The sequence below is a fragment of the Anguilla anguilla genome, chromosome 7, assembly GCF_013347855.1.
Source record: "Anguilla anguilla isolate fAngAng1 chromosome 7, fAngAng1.pri, whole genome shotgun sequence".
NCBI lineage: Eukaryota > Metazoa > Chordata > Actinopteri > Anguilliformes > Anguillidae > Anguilla > Anguilla anguilla.
Window position 1 is genome coordinate 37,760,646 of NC_049207.1, and position 20,838 is coordinate 37,781,483.

Consider the following 20,838-nt stretch of genomic DNA (forward strand, 5'->3'; position numbering starts at 1 on the left):
TTGTCACTTATCACAAAATTTATTATTTTTCTTTAAAGTAGAACAAGGAATAAACTAAATAAGTATATTTATATGTACAGAAATATCATTAAAATAGAATATATAAAATACAAAATATATACAGCAGAAAAGACCCTTTAAAAAAAGGGTACAGGTCCTATCTTGTCCGCTTGTCTTTGATTGTGTAGTGAAGGACCAAAGGCTGTGCCTAAAAAGAAATTTAGAAAAAAAAAGAAAAAAATCAACTGGCATACTTCATAGGATGCACAAAAATTCTAACGGAAAAATGCACGTACGTTTATGATACAATTTTTCAAGCTGGAATGCAATCATTTTAAATGTATTTCAGCAGTATGCATTACTGTATGGATCCAATGGCTATTGCAATTTATCTGATTTTGAATTTAACATGCACCTGCCATATAAACGCACACTCCCATTAACTTAACGCAATTAATTAAGATTGTTTTCTACAGTACTTACAAACATCATGAGCTTTGGCAAGCAGAGTGTTTTGAAAATGAATGAAAAGCACAAAAAAACTGAAAAGATAAGCATAGTTGCTTGGTTTCAATGTTTAACGTCAAGATGAAAGTGCAATGAACTTGGGATATACTGCGTGATTGCGCATTTCCGCGAATGAAGAGTCTTAAAGACGTTGACGGCACCCCAGTCCAGAGGGAACACTGTTGACAGCTTTATTTTCTTTCTGTTCGGTTTTGGTACCACTCTGTTCTACCGCCCACGCTACCAAATCAACTATTCTCAACAACTATATTTGTGATATTATTCTATTAGGGTCTATCATTTGTCCCTTTGTGAAAAATGTACTCTCCCTCTTTAATTCAGTGAATTAAGTTCTATTTGTGTATTCGGCAAACACGTAGTGATATGAACAGTGGTGATAAATATGTTCACTTAATGTAAATTCCGAGGTGTGTACGCGCTTGTTATTATGCTATGGAGATTAATGAACACGCGAAGAAAAAACACGAGCAGGTCGGTGGTGTGTGTCCTCTCAATAAAACCAGCACGGGACTCTCGAGTGTTCGCTCGAAAAAAATAAACGGTAGGAAGAGCCTGGAAACGTTTGTTTAACAGAGCCCGTAATGCTATGCGTGAAACAGAGAGGAAATATCTGCTTAAATTAGCCTCCGAACGTCCGCCTTATCCCACCCTGCACATTAAGCAGGAATGCGCCGTGAATTTCTGGCTCGGGGGTGCGAGTGCGGTACCTTGCCAAACCAGTGGGAGAGCCACAGTTGTTTCATGGTCATATGATCGGGCAGGGACTCGTTGTTGAAGAACATCTGGACCTGCAGTGGAACAAAAAGGCCATACACTGAAGGCAAGGCAAACAGCCACTAAGCCCTATTAGCTGCACCTCTTTAGTGCTCGCGGTGCACTGTCAAACGCAGTCATATTTAACCCTCATAAAACGCTAAACTCTCATTGGGTTACAGGCAGCTATGCAGGAATCTGTAGTGCATAAAATCTGATTTTACATGATTATACATTATTTAAATGGGTTCTGGGGTCAAAACAGATATTTTCACCAGACAGTAAGAGCATCTCCTATAACTGAGTCATAGCAGTAGAGGTTAAGGACGGTTGAGACCAATGTCCCGAATCATTGAAATAAATGATTGACAGTTTTCATCGTCGACTGAGAAGCTGATGAATGCAGAGATGTAAAAAGCATATCCATTTGGCTGAGAAAATCCCTTTGTCAGAAGATTACAATTTACATCCCTACTGTCTAATTCTGCTATTCAAATGCAATAGTGGTCATTACTGCTAACTGCCACTGAAATTCAGAAGCCAGGGAAAAGAGTGATCCTCAAGATTATGTTCAAAAGAATACATGTGCATTCTGGTTCTACCCTGGCCGTGTACAATGAACATTTTTAATGGTGAATGACCAATTCTATTAATCTACGCTAGGCTCGTCGCCCAGGACCGATAAAACTCATCCAGAACCCGAGAGTTCGAGTCGGGCCATAATTCTGTATTAATAATTCATAATTTTATATCTGGCTCTGTTCGGTTTTTGGGTTCTTTGCAGCCCATCATTACCACAGTACACTGCGCAAGCCTGCAGCTGTGCACCATCCGCTAATCCCACCCAGACGTCAGTTGCGTTTTTTTTTCCAAAAAGGACTACTGATGATACCTCAAAGCACGGTTTGAACGGATGCGTTCACTGCAGCGGGGTTCAAACCGGGTTGTGCTTAAATGCTGCAGGCTCTAGGTCAGGCTTGGGCTGAAAGTATTAGGCCCGTTTAAAGCTCTAATCGGTTTAACCAGTGGCATACAGCGTGCGAGCCTACACCGGTGTAATACTATCCACACCATCAATACCGGTATTTCGTAATAAAAAAATAGTGCACACTACTGGTGATGTCTGTTTAAGTGGTGTTTCAGATGGAGGTAGCCACAGTGTGAAAATAGCTACTCCGTGACAAGCTTAATCAGCGCTTCCTGCTGGAACCTCCGCTATCCGTATTTCAGAGCTCAGGGAATCACGCGCTCTGTTCCGGAACACGTGATGTCAGCCGCCGCTTCGTATCACGCAGCAGCTAGGCTCACGCGCTTCACCGCAGGTCAACGGGCGGACCAGTGGGGGGGGGGGGGGGGGGGGGGGGGGGGGAGCTGGTGCGCAACGACACGCTATTGTCCATTAGGCTATGGTAAACTGTGCACTGTGACATATCCTTAGTAACGTGACCTATGTAAACAAAATTCGATTGATTGGTTAGTTGATCCTGGACGAACGAATCCCTCCCTTCTCCGGGTGACGTGAGCACCAATCGTGCGTTGACCTGCGGGGGCTGCCGGCCGGTCAGCGCTGGCACTCATAAGCAAGGTTCATATTCTAGACCTAGCATTTAACAGTCGATGCAAGCTCCAGGTTTTGGGTGCGTTTCACCTCAAAGCCTAAGAGGACTGAGGTATTTGGGAGAATTTTCACCATTAAGGCGAAGAGTGGTAGAGTATTCAGATATATTGCCACTGTGAAAAAAGCTAGACACAGGAACTGCCCTCAGGCCTACATAGTCTGCCATACCCATGTCGTTTTATTTGTAAATAGCACTGGCGACCGAAAAACTTAGAACGTTATTAGCTTGAAGCTGCACCTATACGTCTGCTAAAATTTCTTAATTAGCTATTTTTCCTCAGTTGCTTCAGAGTTTCTGAGTGTAAGTCTTGTCGTGCGTGGAAGCTTTTCCTGTGTGCGCTGCACTCACCTGGTTCTTCTCCACGCTCAGCCGGTGACACAGAACTCGCCTCAGGTGCCGCACCTCCGCCCTCGCCGAGCACCGAACAAACTTCTGCTGCAGAGGGAGAGAGAGGGAGGGGGGTGGGGGGGGGGGGTGGGGGGACAGCCCTCGGAAAAGTTACCGCAACGTCACAGTGGCGTCAAGCCAATGTGCACGGGCCACAGTGTACACGGGCTGGTTGTACAAGGAGCGTGCGTTTCCAAACCAAAGTTTCGGGGCTAAGAAGTACATTTCTGAAATTTCAAACTCAGTTCCCTAAGGACAAGACACAACACTTCGGCACTTCTACAGGGTAAAATAAATCAAAGCTGTTTAGCCTTTACTTTCCAAACCACACCTAAGGCAGCTACCCTGCTGCTCATTCTCAGATACAAAGTTTGCCTAGATTGGCTGGTCTCTACAGGTGGATCATGGAATAGGCTACAGTTTGTGGAACACCGGGTTCAATTTGAGGCGTTAAAGAAGGTTAGAATAAGACCAACAAATGTTTTAAATGTATAGTTTGGGTTCCAAACACTGGTCCAGGGGAACCCCTTTGCATGCTTGCTTGGTTTCGTTCAAGCCAATCTATTCTCATAGGTTGATCTGGGTTCCATCATTTTGTGCTGAAACAGATTTACATAATGCAGGTGAGGCAGTTTGTGACCTCTTAATAATTTTCCACTAACGGTTTAGCTTCAGTAATTGGGTCTCCAGATCAGAAGATAAATCATCCCTCAATAGACATTAAAACTGTCTAATTACAAGCAATTACCAGCTCTTTATAGTTCAGGAATTGCAATTAAAGTTGGACAAAGAGCCAAAACACAAATGAGCTCTCTGGGACCAGGGTTGAGATCCCCCTGACTACCAAACTGAGATCGTTCATCCTAAATATTCCTCAATTTCAGCAAGCAGAATCTGGCTGGAAGAAAACGGGCGGCAAGGAGTCACTGTGTTCCCTTGCTCCTGGGCTGACCTGTGAGGCCACCGTTCCCCGTTCGCCGGCGCTCTGCTTTTGATTGACGCCGCTGTCCCGCACTGCCGGGACTAATGGCATGTGTGCGGGGAACGATCCGTTCGGCACTTTCCGGTCGGAGGCCTTTATGGATCGGACCGGGACACGCGGCTGATCCGATGACGGGGGAGGGCAAAGGGCACGCTCGACGGACGCGACGCCAGCGGGGGGTCGCCGACCCGCTCGTCCGCTAAGTCGATCTGCGGGGGCGCGTCACGCCGCGGCCCTTAATTGCTCGCTTAGGTTCGATAATTAGCTTTAATTGGTCCCCTGTGTTCAAGGTATGTGGTAACTAATGACCGGAGGAGATGAGGGAAGATGATTGGGCCTTGCAGACCGAGGGTCTCCATTATCAGGTAGCCATGCAGAACTAAAAGTCTGTACCACGGGCTCCCATTATACATTGTATTGACTGTACACTGGAAGCTCTCAACAGGCTGCAGAACCATAGGGGTTTGACTAAGGAGCTTGTCCTGAATAGAGAATGTTGCTGGTTCAGATCCTCACTAGGGCAGTACAGATGTCCAAGGTACTGAATTCCCAAAGGCAATAGCCAGCGGGATTACATGGTTAAAAAGTAAAGCGGACTTCGCCCTGCTAAAGGCTTCAGATAATGCTGTGATACAATACGTCCTAGATTTTCTAATCATAGTCCTGTAGGTTTTAAAGCTACCACCCAATTAGAGAGGGACACCTGTAATGGTACCGCCACTAAAAAAATGTGCATCGTCTAATGCACCTGTCTTAACTACTGCTTGTATTTTTGCATAGACTGCGTTGTTGCTGTTCTTGTTTGTGTTAGTGTTAATCAGTTTAACCTTCAGGGTCCAAGTTGAACTATGCGGTTGTTCCCTGCACTTGGACCGGTACTTCTCTCTAGGGTTTTCGACATACTTGTTCCTGGTTATGGTTATACACTTTGTTGTACGTCGCTCTGGATAAGAGCGTCTGCCAAATGCCTGTAATGTAATGTAATGTAACGCATCGGATTAGCCATTAACTGATGTGTGAATGTGAATGCGATTGCTTGCGCAAAACACAATGAAGAAAAGACCTGTGCTTTTATGGCTAATGCAATGATAAACAGTGACCTCTACTGGCAGACATTATGATAACACCATGATTTCAGAACCAGCGAAGGGAAACATCAGACCCAAAGCTTAGAAAATTGAATTTAGTTGCAAATGTCAAATGAGTTTATGTCTGAAAGCATATTTTACACATCTGAGAATGAATTAACACTGTTTGACATTCGCATACATTACAGCTCAACTAATTAAGAGGAAATTAATTAAAAACAAATAATTAAATAAAATAATAATAAATGGTGTTGATGTTGTTATTATCATTATTATTATTATTGTTATTATTATATGGGTATATTTTTGGCAAGTGTATATCCCTGAATATGCTTTAAAAGGCCCTTTTTTGCTGGCATAATGCACATACCGAAAAGTACAGCAAATTTCAATCCATATTGATTTACCACTAATAATACACCACGGTGATTTCAGTTATGACAGATGTGACAGTATAGGCTGACTGCATGAATGTATCTGAAATATAGAAAAATAAATTATTTGGAGATTATTTTCCTCTTCGACTACCCTACCAGAAAGTGCTGAAATATTTAACAGGGCATGAAAGCGTTAAGAACTGAGGGGAAATGGCACTTTCACAATGTTTTACATTATTGATGGGACTTCTATAAACCACGCATTTCAATGGGCTGTTTTCCACAAGACTGTTGCTGTCTCTGAATCACCTCACAGATTTTCTGAGTGAAGTACAGCAATGTGAAAAAGAACGCACACCCTCTTTCAAACCTACTGTTTTACATACATTACAAAATAACTAACCCTCTTTTAGTACTCAACAAGTCAAAACAGTAGATAAATCTATCCTCATGTGACAAATAAGAACTGTTTTTTTTTGTCTTTGTCATTATTCATTCACCCAAAGATAAGCCAACACGCAGAAGCCCTGTGAAAAAGTGCAACTGAAAGAAGAAGTACTTTCGTTTTCACATCATCGTAAATTCAAATTATGTGAGCAGCTTCCTGTTTGCATTCGTGCACAGTACTTTAACACACAGTTTCAAAGGCACCGCATCAGCACAGAGACAAATATGCATGCAGTCACACACAGGACAGCATTAACGCCTCGCGTGCTTTATGAAATCCCACTGTATGTAACCTTTTGTGTTTTTATTAGAGCTCTTGCGTTTTTGGATTACACAAGGCTCCAGTGCTCGACTTCACTGGAAATAGAGAAATGTTGGCACTTTGGAGAAAATAGACATTTGTAGACAAATATTTTTGTGTGTTACCATACTAAAAATTGCTGACTACAAGTGTGCTTACTATGAATGCCAATTGCAGGTCATTTTCAAAGTATCCCTTATCAGCTGATGCCTTTGCTGAACCGATATACTGGTTAGTCTCCACACAGTAAAACAGCAGTGGTTCCAGTAATAGGAGAAGTCATCATCACTCTCACTTTCAACATCACTGGCAATGACTGGTAGTCTGATAGTCTACATGCAACTGCCGTATTGCTGGGAGGAACTAATGGAATCCTGACCAACTCAAGCCTTGCCTACCACTGACAGGGCAAAGCTACTGCAGTCTCCCAGTCATTGGCAGCATTTAACAGGGCTGAGGTTAAACCCTGTGACCACAGAGCCAAGCCTGTGACCATAGGGCCAAGTCTGTGACCACAAGCTCAAGTCTATGTCCACAGGTTTAAGAGGGAAACAACAGGCCCAAGTCTGTGACCACAAACTGAAGTCTATGTCACAGGGGTCAACCTTGTAACCACAGTGTCACGTGTATGACCACAGGCCCAAGTCTATGTCCACAGGTCCAAGTCTATGTCCACAGGCCCATGTCTATGTCCACAAGCTCAAGTCTATGCCCACAGGCCCATGTCTATGTCCACAGGCTCAAGTCTGTGACCACAGGTCCAAGCCTGTGACCATAGGGCCAAGCCAGTGACCGCAGTCCCAGGTCTACATCCACAGGGCCAAGCCTAAGAGTGAAAAAGAGGCTGAACGGAGAGGCCTTACCTGTAGCGTCAGCTTGGTCTTATCTTTCCCAGCCGATGAAGACAAAGCGCTGAAAGGACAGGACAGACACAGCGTCAGCGCCATCACAGCAGCCGCCGCCGCCCGCGGACACGCGCAAACGAGAGCGCAGCGCAGCGGCTCCCTGGCACAGGCGCGACCGGCGAGCAGCTGCGCGGGCATTAACGACGGGTCAGCCCGGCGCGGCGATCAGCAGGCGGCCGCTCGCACAAGCCACCAGCGCCACATTATTTACGCCCGCTTGCACCGCGCCCCGATTAAAAACAAAAGCGCCGAAACAGAACGACAGCGTCGTACCATTCATTAAAACCACATACATTTTCACCCTCCCAGCCAGTCAGTGTAGAAACATTCGCAGAACGGGAGTGTATTAAAAGCGCCTGTTGGACAGTGGCGATTGGGTTACGCGTGCTGAGAAGGGGCTCGCGGCTCGGCCGGCATTTCCCCCAGCTGGGCGGAGACGGAGCGGGCGAGGTGTACCGTTACACTCCGCGCTCGGCGGAATCGCTCCCCGGATTAGGGGGTGTCAGCCGATCGATCCCAGTTTTAAATCCGAGCCGTTGCGCTTTCCTTTAACCGAATAACGAACGCGTCGGTGAGCTGAGAGATGACTAACATCTGTCTGTACCAGAAAAAAATCAAATAAAATCGTTCTTGTATTACGAGAGTTAACAGACTTTGACAGGGGGAGCGGTTCACGGAGGTGGGGCAGGAGTATTGACTGCAAATGACAAAGTTAACCGACAGTAAAATAATACACGTATAATTTCTTAGGACAAAAGGCAAATGGTTGATGCATATCTTAACAGGAAGTTTGTGCGCACTGACCCAGGGGAGCGGGAAGATATTTTGAGCATAAGCATGGCTGCCTAGGGAAATGCCAAATTGTGACGTCACTATTTAAAGGAGTAACATGGTGGTTGAACGTGACACTTCCCAGTTGTCTTTAGGCAACAAAAAAACAAATGTGCATAATTTTTTTATTATTCAGTCATTTCAATGTACTTTAAAACATATTTTTCTAAGCCTAAATTTCCCACTATAAAAGTTCACCCGAACTGTCTGGGCGTGGTAATGAGAACTGTCAGTTAGCTATGATTGACAGACCGTGCCCCGTTACCATAGCTACCCCCATGATACGCGCTCTTTTTGGGAGACTTTTCACAAGCTAGCTACCTTAGTAGTATATCAAGTATCAATAGATAGCTAAGGTGAGGACCTTCACTTATATCCAATTATAATTTTTCCTATCTAGCTAGCCAAGTTAAGATAAAAGCACAACTATAACGTCCTCATAAAAGCAAACTAGCTAGATAACGTTATCGATAACATTGCCTTATGAAAGCAAACTACCTAGCTAGCTAACGTTAGCTAGCTAGCTAAATGAATATAACCAGAAATAATCTAATAGTCCTTAAAAGGCACTCTAATTTAAGTGAACCTAACGTTAGTCAAATATTTGCATTGTCTTGCCTGTAAGCGAGCGGCGCAAACTATGGGTCTCAAGTTATCCATGGGTTTACGGGGCGTGGAAAGGGGAGTGGTTACTGTGTTCGTGACGCACCAAGTTGACAACTTTCTCAACCGGTTGAAAATAGGACGACAAATTTTTTAAAACGCATATTTCTCCAAAAATACAGAACGGACATATTTAATACTTTACTCATTGTGTTTCTTCAATGCCTCTTGTGCAAATAGCACATAAAACCGAGAAAGTGTGGAAATCACCATGGTACTCCTTTAAATATTAGCTGCTTTGGTTGTATTTTTTAAACCACCAGGAAGGGGCTTGAAACTAGAGAGTTTCCTAATACATTTTACCTTCATACACATGATCACATGACTATGCAAAACAGATATCCACAACATAAAGTTTGCAAAAATGCAATACATAACGCTCCCGCAGAATACAAAATGAACAAATGTCCATGCACATAGCTCTAAACCTAGCATGCAGAATACAAACACAAAGAGAGTGATGCACAACACTAAACGAAAACAAATACACACCATCTTCTCTTTACAAATGAATTCACAACACAAAAACTCAAGACTTCTGCTTTGTAACCCTTTGTACTGGCTCAATGATTCACAAATCTGTCACGTTACTACTGGTGTAACTGAATAACTAGCCTGACATAAAGAAACAGTGAAGATAGCTTTTAATGCATGCTCACAGTTGGCTGTATCTTACTAGTGCTTACAAAGCAAAGACTAAAATGAACTGTAAGATGATCAATTTGGATGATCTGAATTAAGCTGCCACAATAATTGTGTTTGTATGCACACCGCGACACGTGAATTCCACAGCCGGGTTACACAACGATCACATCCGTGGCCTCTCAAGTGATTACCACACGCATAGGCCACATATTCACACTGTCTGAGCTACTGTCTTTGTTCGCATTCACCACTCAAAATTTTTACAGCACATTACATAGTAGCCAAGTCAATCTCTGCATCACAAAAAAACACTGTCAGTTAAACTGATTCTGTACAGCAGCAATGTAGTGAATAACCAAATCTCTTGCCTACAGTTAAAGGCCCCAAACGCGGCCTTGCGCTCTGGCGTGTTGCTTATAGGCTAATTACAATGTGGAGTTAAGCATACAGTCTGTCCTGAATGTCACTGTCTATGCACATTTAAAACAGCCGGGTGAGTTAATCTTCAGCCAGGTCTTTAGCCGACAAAGAGCAGAAAAAATCTCTCCAATGAAACAACGGAACGACAGGAAGACAAGTTAACTTGTACACTTCTTTGAAGCAGCCCAATAGCATAGCACAGATTGGTGTTTTATTGAGCGCAGCTAACGCGCTTATTGAATCTGGGTGCAGATTCAACATCTCATCTTAATGGCACTTTTCGTCAGCAACAATTTGTTAAAATATAAATGATTAAAAGTAATTTCAGGACTGTCTACTATCAAACTGTCTGGCTCACAAATGTAATTTCATTTCCAAATTTTTGAGTGCAAATAAAATGGTAGGAATCAGTGTCCAACAAGCTATTCTCAAAATCGCAATGCATTATTACAGTAGGCTACCAACCAGCAGGGGGTGCTGCAGTACCTCCAGCACCCCTAATTCCCACACCTATACATTGACCAATCGCATACTTAATCGCTTAACTAATCAGATGTGAGGGGCGATATAGCTCAGGAGGTAAGACCGATTGTCTGGCAGTCGGAGGGTTGCTGGTTCAAAAAAAAAAACCCCGCCCTGGGCATGTCGAAGTGTCCTTGAGCAAGACACCTAACCCCTTACTGCTCTGGCGAATGAGAGGCATCAATTGTAAAGCGCTTTGGATAAAAGCGCTATATAAATGCAGTCCATTTACCATTTACCATTTAGATGTAGCTGAGAATAGAGATGGGACATGTGACCAAAATCACGCTCATTACAAAAAAAATGAAACTCCAAAAATAGTGCAGTCCAGATTGATCCCATAGGATAAAGCCATTAAAACAACACTTTGATCCTGCCTTTCAACCCAAGTTTGATATAAATTATGCAGGATTACTGCTTTACTAGCCGTTCTTTTACTGATGTGGCGAGCGAAAGGCCAATTCCAAACACCACGTTTGCTTTCGGCTTTGCTGATGGTGTTTTTAACATCATCGATCTCGCGTGCGTGCGATCGCCCGGGCTAGCGGGACTGAGAGACGGACTCGCGTTGTTTCGCAGCGGTGGGAAAGTCGATAGCCGAGCGGGGGCCTGTTTTCTCTGCAGGTATTGATTGGCGAGCGGCTGTTTGCACAAAGTAATCACTGAGGACGGCGCTGGGGCTTGGGGCTGGAGGGGGGTGGAGTCTGTCAGGCGCTGTCGTGGAATCGCGTAAAAAACACACACCAGGCCATTGATTATTCCTGTAACCGCTTTCATGAGTGGATAAGCACTGGTACTTTTAATGCTAATGTCTACAGGCAGCAGTGGAAGCTCTAAGCGAGTGAGGCAAAATACAAAGCAGGTTCTTGCTATATTCCCCGTTCTGCACAGCAGGGGATGGGCACTTGCAAACATCCAGAGGGCCTGGAAACTGAGGAGTTTACAGTACAACCACAGTACAACCAACAATTTACACCCTATACACCAGATTAGCTTAGCATCTTAAAAAAAAAAAAAAAAAACTTCTGTCAAAGAGACTAACATATTAAGAAGGGACAAAAGCTGAAAAGGGGCCGTGGGGGGATGGGGGGATGGAGATGGGGGGCGGGGCGTATATGGCTTGACAGTTGACTGCCCTATGGACTGTGCCAAGTCTTGCCAAAAATCAATTTTTGAAGGTTAAATGGTCTTTCTGCAGATGATGCGGTAAAAAAAAAGTCTTTATAACTTGCTAATTTCGCAGATATCTATTTTCATATCCTGACTGCCCACATGGTAGGTTTCATGCTGCATTAACTTAAGATCCGGCAATTCCCAAACCCATCATTTCCTCTGAGCATGGACCGACTAAGGAAACTAAAGTTGTGTCAAGCTACAGCTAAGCCGAATGAATAACATTACCGTTATGTATTTGGTGATCTTATTCTCCAAGCCGAGCACTCCCCTTGGCTTACGGTAGGATAGCACAGTAGGACAGCTGCTATAGCCTTTTTTTTTGTTTTCATTGGCTGGCAGTTAGACTACTCAGTATCAACCACCTGCTTGTTACTTCCTGAAAGTTAATCCATGTTTGCTATCCATGTAGCCACTAGCTTATATATAACCGTTTCCAAGCTAGTTTGATTTACCAAGCGTAGCCAATGGTTTGCAGTTTGCTTGTTAAAACTGGCAAAGCAATGGGCAGAAATCAAATTGTTTCGGGTGATCTGTACTTTATTATCAATTATGAAAGATCAACTGAAGTATCTGAACACAAAAAGAATATTTCCTTTTTACATCTGCTGGTAAAACATTATATGCAGCAGTAACAACAAAGATCTTTGTGGCCAACCAGCAAGACAAGGGAAGTGTTCAACAGTGGTGTCATGGTTGCTGTTTTTTTTTTTTTTTTTTTGTAAACTCCTGCATTTGAGATAAATATTAAAGCAATCTAGCTACAATTTTACTAAAACATGTAAACTAATATGCAAGTCACACTGCTTTTAGTTAGCAAGTTGCCTGAACAAAGGTGGATCTGTGCTCAATACACTATATGTGGTTCATGAGCACAAAAAGGAATTGAGTAGTAATTCAATTTCTATTCCAGGAATTTGCATGATGTTTCTGTTTAATAAATGTTAAAAAGAACTGTGGAGCTGTGCTAGTACAGCTCGGTGTTCCGGTCAATTCATGTTCTCAGCAACAATGTTAATAGTTGGACACTGACTACCGGTGTACAACGTTTGAATTTATTGTCTAATTGAGATTTGTCATATTAAAGTGTTGACAAGGAGGGGGATCACCTGGGATCTTCAGTTATAGTGGGGACACAACACACAGTGTGCGTATGGGTGTGTGTGTGTGTGTGTGTACATGCATGTACTGTACATGATTTATTTTTTTATTTATAAAATTCAAAACCTTTCAACAATGAAGGAATACTAAAATAAAGCAACATTGAATTAGTGTTCCCTTTTACAGAATTAAGAATGAACGTTCATCAAAAACACAGATAAAAAACCATTCTAGATATTCATTAAAAAATTGATTAGAGTTAATTAAACTACGGGGTGGTTCGCACTCTTCCAGTGCAAGGATGAGCCCCATCGTCCCACATTAAATCAGATATATATGTGCGAGTTTGGCTTGTCGAAGAAGTGGCGGCAAAATGACAATCACATCAGGGCTTGACAAAAAGCTTGTGCATAATTTGGCGGTGGCAGATTTTCATATATAATAAAGGAAGGCATTTTCAATTCTTTACATTTTTTTTAACCAATGCTGTAGACTGGCTTTTTGACACTTTTTACTAGCCTATATCCCCTTTAAAAAGTGGTTATATTTATTTTGGCAGCTGGGCCAGTGGAAATGGACCTTGGGCAAGTAGAACACTGACTAAGTAGAAACAATACTCAAGGTCGAGCCCCGCACATCCCTTGTCTGTGATCTCCCGAATCAACATTGGAAGTTGCGAGTATAATAATTTATAATAATTGCGAGTAAAGTTTATTAAACCACAAAATAAATAAATAAATAAGAGTTTAAGAACTTTGCACAGAAATTCAGAGAAAAGCTTAACACAAGAAAATGTTTACAGTTCACCTCAAGAGTGCAGAGAAAGACTCTAGAAGAGGAGTTACCTTTGTCTCTCCAGACAGAGCGAGATCTGCTCATCATATCTGTAGAAGTGGGCTTTCGAGTGATCAAAGCTGGTGTACGGCAGGCCTGCAGCGTCTGGTACTGCGTCTGAGAAACACACACGCACACAATCGTACACGCGCATGCACACACACCGCGTTAACCCCCATCATCCATCACAATCACATCGTAAATGGCTCAAAGCGGTCACAAAGCCCATCCTTTTTATGTTATTTGAATGCACTGCTTGTCTCAGAAAGGTTAAATCTACATACCATCCCCAGAGGGTTGGATGATTCGTTCTAGGCCACGCGACTGGTAGAATTCCTTAATTCTCTTGTCCTCACCTGGTTCAAGAAGGAAAGCATTAAAATAAGGTTGAGAGTGCCTATATTAATGAGCTGTACATCAGAAAAGACAGCATCCAATGGAAAGTGCTTGTGTCACCAGCAGTTGATTCAAGATTAGCTTCTCCTCACCAAAGCCTATACAGAACCAGTAAGTGAAAATAGCAGCTGAATCAGGATCAGTTTGTGCTGACATAACCCTATACTTAACTGGCTAAGCCTGACCAGATTAACAGTCTGATGCAAGATAAGTGCAACTTGTGATGCAACTTCTAAGGGTTGTGCTTAACCAATAGTCCATTAGGCAGCTGTGACTAATCATAATCTTGTGCAGGTACAGCTCTTGGAGGCAGCAATTCAGACATGATTCACTCATCCAACCTGTGTCTGGCTGCCAACCCAAAGATTCAATATTTACCAAGCATACAAAAACTAGCAAGCTAAATAGCAATGCTTGTGTCTGAAACACAAGCTAGCTCACTAGCAAACATAACTTCCATCGCTAGCTACATGCCAGTGATTTAGTCTACTGTTAGCTAGATAACCTTACGTACTTGGCCAGCTTATGTTAGACAACTAGCCAGATAGTCAACCACTCAGCTAACTAGTACACATTCTCGCTTGTCAAGAAGGAAGAAAATAACTGCTATTAGGTGCTTAATATGCAAAATATGATTTTTTTAAAACAATGACAATGGCCAACTCAAAATCATGAAACAAGATTGTATTTTTTTTATTTAGCAGTCAAATTCAATTGGCTAAAACAACCTGTACAACCTTAATCTTTACATTTCATTGTATTTCATCAACAGGAAAGTGAGCCAAGTAAAAAAAGGTGTCTCGCAGTACCTTAAAACATGGGATGTACTGAACACTACAATGAACCTCTGAAATTGCATATGAAAAAATATCTGAAATCTCCATATTTAATCACCAATCAATGCTATTAACAGGGAGACCAACACAGGCACAATTGGGGCTACAGCTCAGGGGTGAGGCTGGCAAGAGATGTCTGACCTGCTAACGCCACGCTGATATATCAGATTGCAGGAAATCAATCTCTTGCACACTTTTTTCTCATTCGGATTGGACCCCAGACGTTATATTACATTACATTTACATTTAGTAGATGGTCTTATCCGGAGTAACTTACACAGCTTAAGTGTTATGTTCAGAATTTTTCCTGGCTCAAAATGAGGCACAGGTGGTGATTCCTTTGATCACCTGATTTAATCACGATCAGGAGATCAAATTTATGACATCTTCTTAGTAATGTGAATTTCACTTTTTAATGGTCAGTAACGATCAGATGATGACAGTACTGCCTTTTCTCCTGTTCCTCTTTGCAAACACTTTCAAAAAACAAAAAAAAAATTGTTTATTTACAGACCGTACCTACAAAACTGAAAACATTAAGCTGAAGACTTTTTCCAACATGTTGGACGTGCTTGGGTGCAAAAGAAAACAAGTTTTAGGCTACCTGTCCGAACGCAGAAAAGTCAGACTGACGTCTGGTCATGCACTCCATGCATACAGTACTGTAGCGTTGCTTTCTTCTTCCGTAGCGCCTTTCATGGTGCATTGTGCTGACTATGATACAGCACCACATAGGTGTAATGCCGCCACTGCAGTTTCAAATGATAGATATCCACTGAGTGCAACGCTTGTATAATGACATCACAAAATTCAATCACACCTGCCTCAGAATTCTCTATACCGGAAAAACCCAGACATCCATTGATACAGCTAGATATTTACTGAAACAATTTAGGTTCAGTACCTCAAGGGTGAAATGGCAGCACCCCAACTGTGAATGAAACCTGCTAAGTCAAGTCGAGTTGCCTACCTATACAGTCACCCTAGACTTCTATCTCTGGACTGCTGGGTATTGAGGCTGGTGCTGCCTGGACCAATGAGTTCAAAAATTAAATAAATAAAACAGTGTGGGAGGCTGTACTTACTCTCCTGCAATCCTGGGACCAGTTTATAGACAATGTCCTGCATAACTCTGTCCAGCTTCAAATTTAACAGGGGTTGTGTTTCATGGATTTTGATGTTGCACATTGGGCAATATTTGCTCGTCTGGAGGTATTTCACAATACAGCTCTTGCAGACTGCAGTGGGAGAGAAAAACAGGAATCATGTCACTGGCAATATCTGGGTATATTAGAAGACTTTAGAACATAACACGATTTAATAAAGGCAACAGCCCATTCGGTTCATCTAGGCCAGTGGTGTCAAACTCGTTGCCATGGAGGGCCGTGTGTATGCAGGTTTTCATTCCAGCCTCAGATCTTGATTATATAATTAGTTAAATTATTTGCTGAATTAGGGATGCAGGTTTGTGCACAATGGTGACCCGACGTCTATGGTGACCCGCATTGTCTAAATAAAAATTTTCTTATATTCTGTGCTTCAATGCAGTTAAACGCATATGGCTGAATGAGTAATTGGACTCAATTAAGGCAGCATTAATTGGTTGGAATGAAAACCTGCATACACACGGCCCTCCATGGCAACGAGTTTGACACCACTGATTTAGGCTCATTATTTCCCCACCAATATAACAGGACAGCATCAGCCGGGACCGATTTCCACACATATCGCTGCTTGGATAAGTACAAAACGCTGATTCCACACTTACATGTATGCAAGCACTCTGTGATGGTTGTGGCATCGATGAAATACCCTGCACACAGATAGCAAACAATGTGCTCGTTCAGGTCTTTGATTTTCAATTTGACTTCTTCCTGAATGAAAACGACAAAAATATTTCAAAAAGTGAATCTGACGATTAGCACACTGCTGATAACATCACATGTATGGGTAAAATGTAAAATAACTCGTCAACCTTGGATCAAAGAACAATACATCGGCACGTGTGTGATGGTAAAACCAGTTACAAAAGGTGTGGAACATGATTCTGTACTTTACATGCTTAAGTATTGCATCACCAGAACCACATACATGCCATTCAAACAACATTAAGTTACATAACAAATGTATCATTCTTCATTATTTCATGACCTTCAGATAGCCACAAGTTGCTACATTGGACAAATCCAAATTACATTTTTTTTTTTTTTTTTTTAGTTCACTGTATGTGGAAATAATTTAGTGCTTGATTTGGAATGCAAATATATTGTAATGTGTTCACATTTACCTAGACATTACAGGCATTTAGCAGACGCTCTTATCCAGAGCGACTTACACAGCAGTTACAACGACTTACAGACGAAACACCAAAGCTGGAAATGCATAAAGCATTCAGTGGCATATTTAAAACAATCAATCAATTAACTACTAGCCCTTTCAAAATCACGTATTCACTTTTCCTGACTGTCAATTTGCATTAACTTATTTGAATGCAAGTGAAGGTCTTTGGCTCAGACCAAATCAGTGACTAAACAAAAACCACACTTCCAGATACCAATAACCATCAACTGGCCCTTTGGGTACTATGCTCAATGAACATAAGTTACAGACTAAGGAGTGTTGGTTTTGGTTCATGCGATATTGACATATGAGAAAATAAATCATTTCAGCCCTGGAGGCAGGACGACGGCGACGACGAAGAAAGGGAAGAAACAGTGTTTACAGTTTTACTTGGTGGTGGAGTCAAATGTGAAGCATATGCTTACAAAAGGTCTGACCGGTATACTGAGAAATACGTATTTCTCCGCGCATGGTGCATTTCTGTATTCTCCGTCACCCTGTAACGTGTACAATCGGCAACTGACAAAGTACTCGAAACATTCTCAGTAAACAATATCGAGTAACGCTGCTCACGCTTACGCTTTCTTGAAGCATAAGTTAGTTTTACCTTCAAAGTAAAAAGTAAATAAATAAATCGGTTAAAATTTAAGTAGCTCGTTATTTTGCGCATGCACAACTGGGCAGCCAGTTGCTAGGGGAGGCAGATTTGTGATAAACCTGAAATTGCAACACATTTATTTGCGAAATACGCGACTTCTCGTTATTTTGTATCATGTGAATGAAAACGGTCTCGTGTCATATCGCCTTCTGAAATTCCCCAGACCTGCAGGTGGCTGCCAGGCACGGTCAAGAACGGAACCCCAGCCTCCCAAGTTTACAACCCACCAGCCGCCACGGTCCAGACTGACCTATTTAAAACCAACGGACACATTCCAGGCTATTCCGGAGTGAATCTATAAGGCGCGCCTCAGAGCAACGTTAGTTTACAATACAACTACTGCCTATAAAACCAGACCTATCCAGAAGTTATAAAACTGATGTTTTTCTGGCTAGGATCAACTGACCTATGTAACGTTAACACTGTTATCCCGTTACATAGCCGGGTAAAGGCCCTTCGAAAAAGCCACAACTAACTTCGCGCATCACGTCCAATATTGTGCGCTGGGGTTGTCGACGGGAAGCGCACACGTTTTTGTTAGCAACATTAGCTTGTGTCTCTATCGCAAAGAACACGGCCATCGTATAAAGTATTTTATTATCTAAGTTAGCGTCCGTTGTCGTAACTGATAAGATAAACCGATTTAGAGCTGTACTCGCGGAAATAGACGAGAATGAGATTGGCCGGACGACTGTAACGTTATCGCAAGCAATGCTACAGCGTGACCGACTGCGCTGTCAACCAAGACAGAAAAAAGGAAGGACAGCGCTGACTGTGCGAAGGTTAGACTCGCTTTTGTGTTTCGGGTAGACTACATTTCCACGAAATTCTCGCTTGTAAACAATGTCATGTTTGTAAAATATTGACGCTGATACATCCACGATGACAAACTAATAAATGTGACCATGTTCATGATTGTTGCGTGCGCTCAGCCACCTTTTTTGTTTAATTAACGCTAGCTTGCTAGCTAGCTAAGGGGTTCGCAAGGACTAGTGCACTTGCTTTGCACTGCCAGCGTTCGGTAGTTTAGGTATCAACGTTAGGTACCACATTTTCGCGTAGTTAAAACTGTGATATCTGCGAAATGATTTTTATTAAATAATGTGCTACTACGTTTCAACTTCCATTGATTAAATAGTAGCTAAATCCTATCTGAAAATTTTGACCAAGACCTCACTGCGCAGTTCTCGCAGTCCATCGAGGGAGAAGAGTCGGCAGTGAAACTCTACCACTCACGCCTGCGCAGTTACGGGGTACAACTCCGCGGTCCATAGCTCATCCGACACGAACAGACATGCATGCGCTGCCGCCTTTTGCCTTCTATTTATACCAGGAACGTAAGACTCTAGACCACCCGACTGACTGTAGCGGAGCGTAGGAATAAAGAAAGTGTCCAGGACATACCTCATTTCTCAACGGGTCGAGCTTATAGACGGACTGCAGTTGGTTTCTCAGCCGCATAGCTATCGCCATCGGTCCCTGCGCCGCCATCTTTGGCACTTTTGGGCTCACTTCCGGATGAGTGTGGTGTTGTCATAACAACTCATAGCAATCTGCTCGAGATGAGAAGTGCTCACCTCGGTTCGCGAAGGTGGCAGGCCCGCTAGAATGCTTGATTGCTATTTGCCTTTCGAATTTTAGCTGAATACATTTTTGCCATTTTTGAAGAGTTACTGCAAGAAGCACATTTTTCACATTAAGATGTTTTTTTCCCCCAGCGTGCAGCCGTGTTCACATCATTGGAGGATATTAATGCGTCCCCAATTTGTGTGTGAGTGTGTGTGTATTTGTGCGTGTGTTTCATTACAGTTTTAAAGGTTAGACCTCTAGACGAATGTTCATTGCAGGGACAGTGCATGGTATAGAACTGCCACCATCAGGCCTACAGCATGAACAGAATTGACAAGGAGCCCCTCATTATATGTAATGGTCACCCTTGATAAAAAATAATACCAAATGAACATCAAAGGTAATGAGATATGTTATATTCAAAATTATATTAGAATCATATAAGAATTATATGTAAATATGTGCTTGTGGAACATCTGATTCCAAAACCAGGGGCATTAATATGGATTTGGTTCCCCCTTTGCTTCTTTAACAGCCTCCACTCTTCTGGGGAGGCTTTCCTCTAGATTTCGGATGACTGCAGGGATTTGCGTCCTTTCAGCCACAAGAGTATTAGTGTGGTCAGGCACTGATTTTGGGTGATCTGTCTGTCTGTCTGTCTATTTCCTATAGGAGAGGCTTCTTGCCAATGGGTTTGAGCCTCATAGTATCTCAAGCCACCAATAGCTGCATCACTCACACAATTTACTCAAAATGAGCAAAAGTGATGATTTTCTGATGAACCACCTTTGGTACACTCTCAGAAAAACAGGGTTCTTGTCTCCCCAGGGTAACTCATTTTAGTTCTTTATGGAATCCTCTATGGTGGGTGTGAATAGTGTGAAAGCTCCCAGATAGCTAACTGGGAAATTCTTGACATCCCTAAGTCAGTCATCTAATATGAATCCAACTGAACATGCCTTTCATCTGATTTTACAGGAGCCTCACTCAGTAAACATAGCCTACAGGACAAAAAAAATCCAAAAATCGTTTTGTTTTCTTTATTCTGTAATAATTACAGCTAGGCTACTTCTAATACTGGCTGAAACCAGATTTCTTTTTCCAAGAAAGATGTCTGCAGCACCGAGAAAAAAGTTTGAAGTTGATTTACTAAAACAGTAAGATTTGACGTGTTCTACTGAAGCTGGCCCCAAGTGTCCCCAAAACCTCTCCAAAATAGCACCAAACCAAATTAGAATATTGTTAACCTCTTTTTTTCCCCAACTATCTTATACTTCCAGAAGTGAAGTCTATCAAGGGTGTTTCCCTGTGGAACCACACAAACCACATTCCCTCTTTTTGGCTTAGCCCTGTATTTCAGTCAAAGGGTGTCCATTTGGAGAACTTCTGTACAGAAAACCTATTCATAATGGTTGCTGATCACACACACTAACATCAAATCACTTGGTTTATCCTTTCTGCGC

General features: G+C 42.4%; 1 protein-coding gene and 1 long non-coding RNA gene across 5 annotated transcripts in view; one reads left to right on the top strand and one right to left on the bottom strand.

The window, feature by feature from the left end:
* On the bottom strand, positions 1 to 19,343 carry pcgf1 (polycomb group ring finger 1). 4 transcript variants are annotated; one of them, XM_035426985.1, is made up of 9 exons: positions 19,211 to 19,343; positions 16,577 to 16,682; positions 15,894 to 16,046; positions 13,861 to 13,932; positions 13,588 to 13,693; positions 7,346 to 7,394; positions 3,249 to 3,332; positions 1,236 to 1,316; positions 1 to 208 (listed from the first exon to the last, which is right to left on the bottom strand). In XM_035426985.1, exons 1-9 carry the CDS (start codon positions 19,295 to 19,297, stop codon positions 158 to 160), a joined length of 789 nt encoding a protein of 262 aa, XP_035282876.1. In that variant the 5' UTR covers positions 19,298 to 19,343; the 3' UTR covers positions 1 to 157. The 4 variants fall into 4 exon arrangements, with proteins under 4 accessions (XP_035282876.1, XP_035282875.1, XP_035282877.1 ...); XM_035426984.1 differs by having other exon boundaries at positions 3,249 to 3,335; XM_035426986.1 differs by lacking the exon at positions 19,211 to 19,343 and adding an exon at positions 19,043 to 19,105 and having other exon boundaries at positions 3,249 to 3,335.
* Positions 17,886 to 20,838, top strand: part of LOC118232218 — a 10,214-nt gene continuing 7,261 nt past the window's right edge. Inside the window, exon 1 of the long non-coding RNA XR_004766229.1 lies at positions 17,886 to 18,588. This is a non-coding gene — a long non-coding RNA (uncharacterized LOC118232218). The remainder of the gene's footprint in view (positions 18,589 to 20,838) is intronic.